General features: G+C 26.0%; 1 protein-coding gene across 1 annotated transcript in view; it reads left to right on the top strand.

Annotated features, from left to right (window-relative positions):
* LOC136086625 (receptor tyrosine-protein kinase let-23-like) overlaps positions 1 to 13,767 on the top strand; it is a 198,004-nt gene that overhangs the window by 99,432 nt on the left and 84,805 nt on the right. The window contains exons 8-10 of the mRNA XM_065808839.1: positions 5,810 to 5,857; positions 11,721 to 11,840; positions 11,998 to 12,111. Coding sequence (XP_065664911.1) covers positions 5,810 to 5,857; positions 11,721 to 11,840; positions 11,998 to 12,111 — 282 coding nt within the window. The remainder of the gene's footprint in view (positions 1 to 5,809; positions 5,858 to 11,720; positions 11,841 to 11,997; positions 12,112 to 13,767) is intronic.

A 13,767-nucleotide genomic window follows, 5' to 3' on the forward strand; every position in this document is an offset into this window, starting at 1 on the left:
TCGGTAAAATATATAGGTAAAAATAAACATTCCAAAAAAAAAAAATTTAATTTTTTTCTTTTAAATTTCCCCCTGAACCTGCAAAATCGACTGTTACTAATGGTTTTTGAGAATTTTTTTTTTTATAAAAAGTGCTCAGTTGGTAAGGATAAAGTGAACCTGGTGAGCTCAAATTTTTTGGAAGTTGTTTTTTAAGTTAACATTTACCCCAAATCTAGGGTGTGTATATCTATATATATACATATATATAAATATAAATACATATATATATATATATATATATATATATATATATATATATATATTTATATATATATATATATATATATATATATATATATATATTTATATATATATATATATCAAACTTGATACATAAAAATGTTATTAAAACTATTTAAAATCACTTTATTTCCTATAAAATAGTAATGAATAACTTAGCAATATAAATAATGAAATCATGATATGTAAATATAATATGAATACAATGTATTCTTAAAAAATTGGATAGTTTCCTGAATCTGGGATATCTATATAAAATTGCTGATTGATTGAAACGAAAATCAAATTGCAAAGATCAATAATTTTCTTTATGTCATTCTAATTTGTCTAAAACTGTGTCAACATTAAATTTTCTTGATCTGCTGTTTTGCCTAACTTAATTTTTCCCAGGAGTGTTTGAAATGTAGATCATATATATGCCTCCTGCAGGCAATAAAACTGCTTCCTGTCTTCAACTGAACCTTATATTGATTCCTAAATGCCTTCTAATATTTGGGACAGAGGTGTCAAAATATAATCCCTTTACATCATCATTTATTTTATTGCCTTCCATTACATTATTCAAAGCTTAATACTGAGAATCTCCAGTTCTATGTTCCATAGCTGGATTTCCAAAAAGCTTTTTTTCCCTACCAATATTAACTGAAACAGCAAACCTGTCTCTTTTTTCTTTCATCTAATCAGTAATTATATTCAAATTTTCTCCATCAAAGTGTGCTTATATGGGGAAAAGGCTTCTTGTTAAATAGTTGGTTGAGACAGTGAAAAGTTGACAACTTGTCCACTTGAAAAAACAATTAATTTGTACACACATACAGAAAAACTCTGGAGGAAATAATTTTGGAAACTGAAGTCGTGGTAATATTTTTGGCAAAGTCCTTGGCTAACTCAAGGTAATGGTGTCATTACCTTGACCTGGGTGGACAAAATCAAAAGAACCATGTGAGTCTACGCTGGTTTTTAAATCACTGGTTTCTAAGAAAACTAAAGTTCTGTGGTTAAATCATTTCTCTGAGCAAAATGTTCAGCACTATTTACTAACTGTAAATGTTTCAATCTTCTCTGTTTTCTCTTCACAACTCTCCAAAAATATATCTTTTTTACCCAGGTTCATGTTATGACTGGCCCTTTGACCTCTCAAAAATTTCATGTCTGTATTATACGAGTCGTTATTAAAACAAGTCTTCTTTAGAATATCTATGATATTTGGTTTAGCTATGCAGAAAACATTTTTACCTTTCTTTTTGAAACCATGTTTGACTTTTCCAGCTTCTTTTGAGTTCTTACACTTATATACTTTAAATTCTCTTAGCCGTTGACTAGATCAGGGATATGCTTCCTGTAATAATAATATATGTGAAGGGTTTATAAAATGTTATATTAGACCAAATTTATGTAGTGTACTCTGTCTACCTATCCTTTTAATATGAGTTAAATTTTGATTAGCCTACCTTATAAATGGGTCAAAAAGTCTCATCCTTGTATCCTCCGTTTATCCAAGGTTTCTTAACTGGAAATAGAAAACAATTTTCAGAACAGGTATCAAGACCACAACACTTTGCTGTCCAATGGTAGAAGCAATCAGCTTTTTTGTTGGAGTTATTTATCACTAGATCTTCTAAACTGAAAGTGAAGAATAATGTCTGTATTTTTTTAAAACATAAGTTCATTGGTTTTCTTTAAGATCCTTTTTTTTAAAAAGATATGCCTTGTTTTAAGTTTTGTTGATCTCGACATCTTAGATTCTGAAAATTTGAATCTAAACAGTATTTTTGTTAAAAATAAGTAAAACAATAGATAATTATTTTTTGTTTAAACCACATATATTTTACATGATTAATTTTGTATATAAACATAGAAGGTATACCTGCTTAAGATTAGTACAGAAACACCATATGCACATAAAGATTAACCCCAGAAGTAAGAATATCCACAGATTATCATCGAACCTAGAATGAAATCAAATAGCAAATACGGCAATATGTCGCTCTATAAAATAAGCACGAAAACAAATTCAAAATAGTCAAGAATCAAAATTTCAATATTTATAGTCTTCTTTTCTAAAGCAACTAAAGCAATTTTAAGTAATATGATTATTAATAAATTTAAATATTTTTTGCGGGGTTGCCCTCTGAAAAAAAATGACGGATTTGGGGAATTAATCCCTAATGATCAGATAAAGAAAAAGGAGGAGGGAGAGGGGGATATATACATATATATATATATGTATATATTTATATATACATATATATATATATATATATATATATATATATATATATATATATATATGTATATATAAATATATATATATACATATGTAAATATATGTATGTCACGAATCAACAAAAAGTATAAACACGAGTACAAAACAACAAACTGTAACGAAAAACCCCATTTGACAGTATTTTTGTCTTATTCTTAAAATATATATATATATATATATATATATATATATATATATATATATATATATATATAAATATATACATATTTGTATGTATTTATACATATTTGTATGATTGTATATATATATATATATATATATATATATATATATATATATATATATATATATATATATATATATATTTATATATATATATATATATATATGTATATATATACATATATATATATATATATATATATATATATATATATATATATATATATATATATATACTTATATATACATATATATATAAATATATACATATATATATAAATATATATATATATATATATATATATATATATATATATATATATATATATATATATATATATATATATATATATATATATAAATATATATATATATATATTTAATTTGTTTATATATGAATAAATACATATATATATATAAATATAAATATATATATATATATATATCTATATATATATACATATATGTATATATAAATATATATATACATATGTAAATATATGTAAATATATGTATGTCAGAATCAACAAAAAGTACAAACACGAGTACAAAACAACAAACTGTAACGAAAAACCCCATTTGACAGTATTTTTGTCTTATTCTTAAAAGTATTATTGCTGTTATACAGCCTCTCTAGTAATAAAGTTTTAATCAAAAATGGCAATTGTGTGTGTTTGTTTTTCTTTATTCACTTTAGGTATTTGGACATTATTGAAACTCTACTTGGAACTGATATCTTTTGAATCTAAATAAAATATAAACAGTAGAGAATTTTTTTTAAAAAGCTTTTCTTAAATAAAGATATAAAAAATTTGAGAAGGCAAATAAAAACCTTCTTAATATATGCTTGCGTTTTTGCAATCGGGATCCGCTTCTAAACAATAGTTGGCTAAAAGACACTTATTGACATTAAGGTATATTGCAATATCTTCCTTATTTTTATTTTTAGGTTCTCAAGCGCCATCTGTGGCCATTTTCTTACTCTATTCCTGGTACATTACATATTAATCCACTCTCTTTTCAACTCTTACTTTTAACTTCTTATTTCTGATGTATCTAATGAGCTGAACTCTTTCATTCCTCTTATACCCAATGAATGAAAGATCTTCCTTTACACTCTTTTCGTTTCTAGGCACACTGAGACACCGACGGATTAACTCTTCTATGTTTAGATTTAGTGTCAAAAAAACCTTCTGTTACACCCTTAAAAAAATACATGCAGTTTAACCGGAAAATGTTCTACAAATCCAATCTTTTGTAAAATAATGTCTTTTCTTGTAATGCTACTTTCGAGACTTTTTGAAACATTTTGTTCTTCGTTGTCTATCTCCCAAGTTAGTTTTTGTTGTTGTGCAAATAGTTGCTAAATCCGTTAAGCTTCTACAGGTTAACTTTATTTTGGTGGAGACAAAAGTTTCATTTTCTCGCTGATTATAGAGTTTTACTTGCATTCTATACCAAAATTTTTGCCAGTTATACCTGCAATGTTTGTTTTAGGCTTATAAATCAATTTGATCTATAACTGACAAAATATATTGGTTATGTTTTCAAACTGTTCCATGAGTAAGCTGCTAAAGTGCCGATTCAGAAATACACAAATTAAGTATATACAATTGTCTTCCGGCACATGCATCTTAAGTATGTAAAGAATTGTTTGTTGTTTTTTCTTTTCTCATTCTGTTATACAATAATTAATTAGTTTTCAACAATCACAATTGTGCAGGAAACGTTTATTTTATTTGCAGATAAATAATTACAAGAATTCAATTCTATCATCCTGCTTCTAAAAAAAGATTCACGCACTAACCCATTAAAAAGTTGAACCGAAAGACTTATTTGTTATTCAAATAACAAATAAGCCTAGAAATTCTTTACGGGTAATTTGATGTAAAATGTTTTTCACTTTGTCTTAAAATAATAAATAATGTTAAAATAAGTATTAAAGATATATATCATGTAAATAAAGCTATATTGATAAAATTAACGAAACATCAAAATGTTTAAAAACTGTATTGATAAATTTATATTAACTTATAAGGTTCGCATTTGCTTTATTTTTGATTTGTTAACAAATATTTCTTAAATAGATAAATAATCAAATAAAAAATTTTCTTCAGGTTAGCCAAGAGTGGCTAGCGATGGTTAGCCTGGACTAACATGTGGCAACGTTATTGGCAGACCATTTGTAGTGGCTACCACTACAAGTCCACTAAGTAACTGATGAGCAAAACTCCATTTAACCGCTCAAAATAAACTATATAGTTTCACTGTAAATCCACTAAAATAATGTTTTCTGGGTACGCAATGCTTCAATAAAATAATATGACCAACAGGTGAATTGGTATTTCCTTCAAAAACAACATGCAGACATAAATTTTATAATAGATATAATACATCGTGTTCTTCTCTGTATTCATTGAGAATTGAAGTTGATGATATTGATGGAGCCTTCCTAACTTTAATTTTGAATGAAATCAATAATATCCCAAAGTCGATTCAATGTCCATCCCCTTTTGTTTTATCTAATAAGCCATCGAAACTAAAAGAATCTGAGTTTTTGATTTCTATTTCTCTCTTTTTAGTCAATTTTTTTACTATCCTTATTACTAATCTATTTAAAAGAAACAACTTTTTTTGAAAACATTTACAGTCAAAGTGCACAGTAGTTAACATAACTATAAGTTTAAAATTGATACTCGTTGAACAAACATTTCAACGAGTATCAAGTTGAACAAACGCTCAACAAACCCAATGTCATTAATACCACTTTTGTTTTGCAATATCATGAACTGTAATTCATTTAGTGCGCCAGTTTTTTAATAAGATGTACCTAAATATTACTGTCATTTTTTTTAAAGTATATATATATATATATATATATATATATATATATATATATATATATATATATATATATATATATATATATATATATATATATATATATATATATATATATATTTATGTAAACACACACACACACATATATATACATATATATATATATATATATATATATATATATATATATATATATATATATATATATATATACATAATGTTATATACATTTTTTAGTTTGTCAAGAAGATACACAATTTGATGATGTAGTTGGCAAATGCACAGGTAAACTTATTAATAATAATGTTAATGAATGTTTTATTCAATATGTCAAATAAGTTTTCTATTTGCCAAAGAGTAAATTTTAAAAAATCATGCAAAACCAGAATATTTAAAACAGCAAGAAAATGTCCTGATTTATCTTTTTAAATGGTCTGTTGAACTTTTTTAAATTAACTTTTTAAGTTATATGGTAATATAAATGAAAATAAAAGGTTATTTTTCCTTCATTAAAAGATGATTTTATTAAAGACTTTAAAAACAAAAAAAAATGAAATTTCAAAAAATAAACATTTGTGTGTTTTAAATTGTTATTTCAGTGATTTAAAAAATGAATTTGTGACAATTCAAAGCAAGGTATTTAAAAGGAAATAATTTCAGACCAGTTGGTTGCTAAGGTTAATGTCATCTAATGCGGTAAAATTTAGTGCTAAACTAAAATGAAAATTTTAGTAAAATTAAAATTTTAGTTTAGTATTTGGAGCATTTTATGATATAAAAAACAATGATTTTTGAACTTGGAGTAGTATTAAACGTTTTTTTTTTTTTTTTTTTTATTTTCAATTCTCAGAATAAACATCAGTGATTAAGTAAGCTTGTTAATAAGCGATATTTTTATCTAAATTATTAGTTGATATGTTACTAAAAATAAAAAAGGCAATACAACCTAAATGTATTTTTTTTAATTAGAAAATGTTTCACAAAAGCATTTTAGTTGAAACGAATACGTATGTAAAAAAAAAATTATAATATCCTCGACTGAAAAAAGTAAAATGAAACTTTTGTTTTTTGTCGCGACTGTGACGTAACGGATATTTTGATGTTTAAATTTGTCGTTTCAATGTTTAAATGCATCGTTTAGATGTTCAATTGCGTTAAGAAAGAAGATTTAAATATTAAAATAATGCCCAAGTTACGCAAACAAGTTTGTAAAGATTATAGAGAAAGAAAGAAAACTGAATTAAAATAATTAGTAAAAGAACGAAGTAATATTCGTCGCCAAAAATCAACGCCAGAGCAACAGTCGAAAAATAAGGAGCTTGCTAAACTAAGACAGCGTAAACACAGAGATCTTCAAAAAGCTCAAGGTATTATAGATATTCTTTGTTCTTCTTCTAGCTAAATGCAGACCTGTCTATCATTTAAGCTCGTCAGAAGAGCGTGCTTTGTACCTCGTTAAATTGGCTTTACGAAAATCAACGCAAAAAGCAGATTATTATATTATTAAACAGTTAGCAATAGAAATGAAAATCTCTTTACCAGATATATCAATGATAAAAAAGCGCATCCTTTTATTTTCTAGTGTATTCAATTATGTACTAGAGTTTTACAAACGCAAAGAAATATCTCGATAAACCTCAGGTATGAAAGACTATATAAAAAATGATGGTGAAAAATTTCAAAGACGTTAATTGTTACTTAAATTAAGGGAATGTTATGCCCTGTACGCAGAAGAACTTGGTAGCGAGATGAAATTTTCCAAGTTTTGTGCACTTTGCCCAGCTCAAATACTCACATATTCAGAGATGCTTCTTGAAAACTGCTGTTGTCTAATTCATGAAAATTTTATTAATGTATGCAACGTTTTATCATCAAAACTTAATTTGAACCTTATAGCACAAACTGGGTTAACAAGTGGATTCTTGGCAGTGTTCTCACTCGCGATTGCCTCTTACTGTCATGTAGTTTTTGTGCTAACTGTTCTAACAACCGAATGCTACCACCGTCCAAAGAGCAAAACGAATAATGCTTTGAAATCAGTTACATAAATTGGTACAAAGACAAGGTTACAAATCGTCTGCAGCAGGGATTGATCAAACAGTCTTTGTATGCAACATTTACAGAGTTTTTGAAATTTCTACCTCAATTTCGGATTCATCATTTAATTAAACTTCATTAAGCGTCTGTTTATTGCCACCAAATAAATAATATTATGGATGGTGAATTATCAACACACCTGGATTTTAGCCAAACTATTGCTGAACTCATCAAGAACAAGTTCAAAGTACTTATTGGATGCAATCTCAAATAACAACTGTTACTGTTGCTGTTTATGGTAAAGATTTGAAAAATATGGTTGCTTATTTAACAAACAAAAATGATCACAGCAAAACATGCGCCAGTGTTTTCCTTGAATTAACTTTAAAGATATTTTTCTTATGTTCAATTTTTACAGCAGTTCAATTTTTATATCTTTTATTTTTATCTTTGAGGGATGTGAAACATTTGTAATATATTTTTTAAAGGCTTAGGCAACCAATTCAATTATACACAAAGTAACGTTGTGGAGTGATGGTCCATCTTCTCAATTTAAAAACCGCCTTATGGTAAAATTCCTGAAGTATTGTCAAGTGACATTTAACATTTCAACTTTCGAGTGGAATTTTTTCGCTACAGCCCACGGATAAGAAGCTATTGATGGGGTAGGAGGAACTTTAAAAAGAACAGTATTGCAAAAGGTTAAAGCAAGACAAGTTGTTATTCAAAATGTATGGCAGTTTTATGAAGCTACATGCAAATTCAGCTAAGCGATACTTTACTGCTAGCAGAAAAGGTTGAAGATGTACGACTTTACCATTAATGGAAAGTGAAGAATAAAATTTTAGAATGATAAAAGTATTACCACTATCAGATAAAAAACGCAGCAAACAAAAAATCGTTATTTAGCATATTGATTTGTTTAGTTTATTTAAATATGTATGTAATATTGCAATTTAATAAAGTGATTTGCGATTTTTTTTATTAAAATCTTGTTGGTTTTTCTTATATTTTTCTAAAGATAACTTTAAACATTGTTTAAATTGTGTACATATTTTTAAGAACTTTGGCAATTCTAAACTATACCTTGAGAAAACCTAAAATGTAATGTTATTTGATAGTACAGTATTTTGTCACGACCGCGATGTTACCACCAGGACTTTTGCTAGCTAACATTTTATGTAACAAACAAAAAAATGAAACAATTATGAACAAACAAACAAAAATAAAATATTTTTGATATAAGATCCTATAAAAAATATTTAAAAAAATTAAATTTTTAATTTGTTGAAAGTATTTTTACAAAAAAAAAATTACATAAACAAGTTCTGTTTCTGTTTTTGTAGCTGTCACGACCGCGACTGATTTTAATTTGACATAGCAATGCAACTACAGCATAAAATTTACTGTAATTTTTTCCCGTAAAAGTATGTGACTAAATGTAAACATTACCAAAAACAAAAAAAGGTTTATTAAGTTTTTTGCTTATATGTTCACCTTTTGCAGTAGAAATGTCACTACCGCGACTATATGGAATGACTTTTATACTGTTATTTTGCAGTATCAGGAATTAGCTAAGTACTAATGCTTATCTTATGATATAATATAATTTAAACTTCAACTCTGAGTTTCATGTGTTACCACAATCGTCAGGCAAGTAGTAAAAATTAATTTTGCTATCCTAGCAAAATTAAATAACAGACCATCACACTCTATCCACCATGTTTTACAGTTGATAATACACGCTATTTTATCATATAATTAACTTCTTTTTTTTTCAGAAAAGCATTATTGAATCCAAAGGTTCAAAACTTTCACACGTCGGTCCATGTTTGCAGTTATTGATGATCCATTTTTTATGTAAATTTGCCAACTTCAGCATTTTTATTATTGCATAATTTTTAACAAAGCATTTTAATCAAAAAAGCTTTTATGTAATTTAATTAATTATCTATCAGTGCAAAAATCAACAGAAAAAAAAGCATGCAATTACACGTCTTTTCCGTTGAAAAATAATTTTACTGGGTAATATTCCAAGGCTACAAAATTTCACGGACTTACAATGCAATTTTGTGACCATTATCTATTATTTTTTTACTCCAAAGACAGTAATGTATAAAATGTGTATTTTACTAATTTTAATATTTAGACTGCTTTTTTAGTGAAATAAGTAAAATAAAAACTTTTATCTAGAAATTAGAGTCAAATTCTTTTATTGCAACAAAAAATTTTTGTGCATGTGTTTTTTATTTAATAAAAAAATCAAATGCAACAAATGTTTTTAAAACGTTTAAAGATATGTGTTTAGTGTGTCAATGTTTGTTGAAACATTTATTTTAAGATTTTGACAAGAATTTTCAGAGGAAGAAAGCCAATAACTGATTTCAAAGACTTGACTAATTCAAGAAAAAGACATGAAAAAGTTGCTTTTAAGATATCAAGACAAAATATTTAGGTTTGAATAGGGCATACAAAACACCGCATTTTACTAATACCGGTAATACTGATATTATAGCGGCAAAATTTAAAAAAATACAAAATTTTAGCCATTGTAAGTTTATTATAACATCACGCAGTTTGTCTTCCAACGATAAGATTGTTAATTAGGATGATGTCATAGCAACACTACAGCTATTTTTAATATTGTTATTTTCGTCCGTTTCTTGATCAACTACGGTTAGAATGTCTTCATTTTGTCACAGTGTAAGTTGAATAATAAGTTTTAAAATAAAAAAATTTTGCAGTGTTGTTAAACAAGCTATAATCAATGACGTTTAGTTCTTGCTGCAAATTGTAAAGATAATCCAAAACAGCAGAGTTTTTACCCCGTCTTTTTTTTATCTCACGACTTTGATATGATAGTTCTTCTATCCTAAACTTTATGTGACATCGGTTGTTGTTAAATAATCATTGCAACAAAACAATCTTTTAACTGCCAATTTCATTACTTTCAATGAACTTATAACACCAGATAATAAATTTTTTTCAGTAGAAAAAAATTTTTTCGTTCAAGTTTATCAAGCTTTTATTGACATAATTGCAATACTTGTAAAATTTTTCAAATATATCGAGGACACTGTTCGATCAGGTTTTAGAATCTAAAAATGACTGTTTGTTTCCAAGGATGTCTTTGGTATGTTCTTTTAAAACAAAATTTTTTTCAGAGGAAATTTTTTTATTATTTTCACGATTTTTCTGATTTTTTCTATCAAAGAATAAATATCAGTGTTTTTAATTTGAACTATAAAAGATATATCAATGGTAACAGTTATTCCTATAACAGATTCAGATAAGTTTCATCCACGTTTGTTATATAGTCTTTTTTATTTCTTGCTCCCTAGGAAAACCATTTTTTTTTTGTATAAAAATTTATGTACGGCTAGTTGAATGCCGTGTGTTTTGCATCATATGGGTTAAGTGTGTGAAAGTTGTCTAAATTGTTTAACTACTGCAGCTCCATTAGTAGTAATTATACAGCCCTTTAAATATAACTTAAACAGGGAAAATGTAGAATTCCAAAATTTTTTAAAATATATATACAGGTATTTTTACGTTCACTCAAAAAGGCCAATATTATAAAACATTTTGAAACCATTTGTGCGACGTTTACATTTATAAACCGCCAATTCCTCAGTGATGTCCACTCTTCTAATGCTAAACTAAACTTTATACGTACTACTTTTAAAGATTGCAATCCATAAATCTTTCTTTTGTTTAATTATGTTCATAGCCCATAACAACTTTTTTGAAGGTATTTAGAAGCGTAGGAATATTTTCTAAACCTTCAGGTTGAAGTAAGCTGCGATGATATTAAATAAAAAAATCTGATATTAGTACTGGTATTCAGAGAACAAATACCTGTAATACCAAACTCAGTTTAATAAGCAAATACCTGCTTTACCGGTAGTACCAAAACAGATATTGCTTAATTAAGTCTCAAGACGAGTAACTGTAGTTTTTCCACTGTTTATTACTGTTATTTTCAATAAAAGTTGTTAAAATAGCTAAAAATGATACAATATTCATAATAAGCTATATCATTTTTGTGTAACTATAATTTTCATTATTTTATGTTTTCTAATTATTTTTTTTTTCATTTTATCTAATAAAGATGCATGTTATTATAAGAATTGCTACTCTTCAAACTACTGCAAAGTAGTAAATGGGATCGCTATATGCTCATGCCCAACTTTTTATATATTGGATTCAGATGGATCAACATGTTTAATAAGTATTTTTATTAAATTTTTTTTAAACTATTTAGGGTTTCATAAAATTATAGAAAAAGTTTAGTAAATTTTAAATTTTAATTAATTAATTTTCAAGAAATTTTTGTTTAACAATAACAGTTTTTTTTGATTTTCATGATCTTTGTTACTTTTTTCAAGATCCCTGTATTTTAAAGAAATGTGATTATATTTGCAAAGTGGTGTTAGGAAAAGCTGTGTGCTCATGTCCAACTGGAATGATATTGAGTTCTTACAATAACACATGTGTATTAGGTATTTTTTAATTATTATAATTCTTCTTTAGATAAAATTGCAAGCAAATTTACTATCAAAGCCTTTTTAACGGATGTGGATTTCTAATCCACTGGAATTATGGAATTCTAATCCACTGCAAAAGTACGATCATTCAGAGTGTTTAGTTTCAAGATTTTAATAATCTATGTCTAGTACACAGTTAAAATAGATCTAGTAAAATTTATAAAACTATATTTGATAAATATAGGAACCATATAATATTATTTTATCAGTTGTTTTAGAAAGCTCAGCATATTGTTTATACCGATTTTGACATAAATTGATAGATTCTGTCATAAATTGATGCAGATAAGTTTTAACAATTCGAATAAACATTGATGAAGTGTGATGTTTTACAGAATTGTATCAAACTTGCAGTAAGCAACCCGTAATATGGGTTATTAGTAATTATAACAATAATAACACTTTATAACTTTATAACATAACATTTATAACATTAAAAACACATTAATAACTTGATATATTATCTAAAGAATTAAATACAAATTTATCTACAAATAACATTTTAAGTTTGGCTTCCTATTAGCAATATCATTGTTTATATATTAACGACATAAAAACTGCATTAACAACAGTTAAGTTCTTTTCAAAATCTGCCACAACACAGTAGGTACCAGTAAAGGAAAGTCAAGTAAAGCCTGCAAATACCTAAAAAAGAAATAAAAAAAGTTTTAATTACAAAAGTACTATTTGCGTTTTATTGTTAGTAGAATTAGGATAATAATATTCCAGAAAATATAAAGAACAAAAAAATAGTTTTAACAGCATAGTTCTATCAACACAAAACATAGTAACATTAGCGCATAACATAAGATAATTGTAAGCACAAATTACTATGTGTCTCCAGAATAATTAAAAAAGAAAATATTATAAAAAGGATAGACAATACAATGTAATAACACCACAACTTAATAGAATATTTTATTAACTAAAACATTTGAACTAAAAAGATTTTATTTGTTACAATATTTGAACAATCGAGGGACAATTATAGTTATTAACTTGAACAATTATATCAGAAAACAGCGAGCAACTTGTAAGATATTTCTTAAAAATGAACATTATCAATTGTGGTATTAAGTAATATGTAATAAGTTTTATTAATTCTCCCTCTCGTCTAAGAGAAAGAGGGAGAGAAAGAAAGTGTTTTCAATGCAGAATGTTAAAAAAAAGTAAAAAAACACACAATAGATAATAGAAACTGGTTTTATTATGTTACCAGTAATTAAAATTATTTTTACCTTGATTAAAAGATAAATTCCCAGCATTTTCAATTAAGTTCCGACTTCGATAGAGTAAACTTAACATCATTTTAAATTTACAAAATTAAAATCATTTTTTAACAGTAAGCAAACTAATCAAGTGATGACAAAGGCAACTAAAAAAAAGTAAAGAGAAATTATGGTTGAAATTATAAATAAGTTTGAAATAATTTATTTTATTAACTGTTTGTTTATAAATTGTTGTTATAAACTGTTATTAATCTAAATATTAATTTATATATATACTATAAATCACTTAATATATTACTAAAAATATATAAATAATTTTACTATAAATAGAAAAATTCATACATTGCAATGTTCTCAAATGTCTTAAGTAAAATCGAATTAA

The sequence above is a fragment of the Hydra vulgaris genome, chromosome 10 (genome assembly GCF_038396675.1).
Source record: "Hydra vulgaris chromosome 10, alternate assembly HydraT2T_AEP".
Lineage (NCBI taxonomy): Eukaryota > Metazoa > Cnidaria > Hydrozoa > Anthoathecata > Hydridae > Hydra > Hydra vulgaris.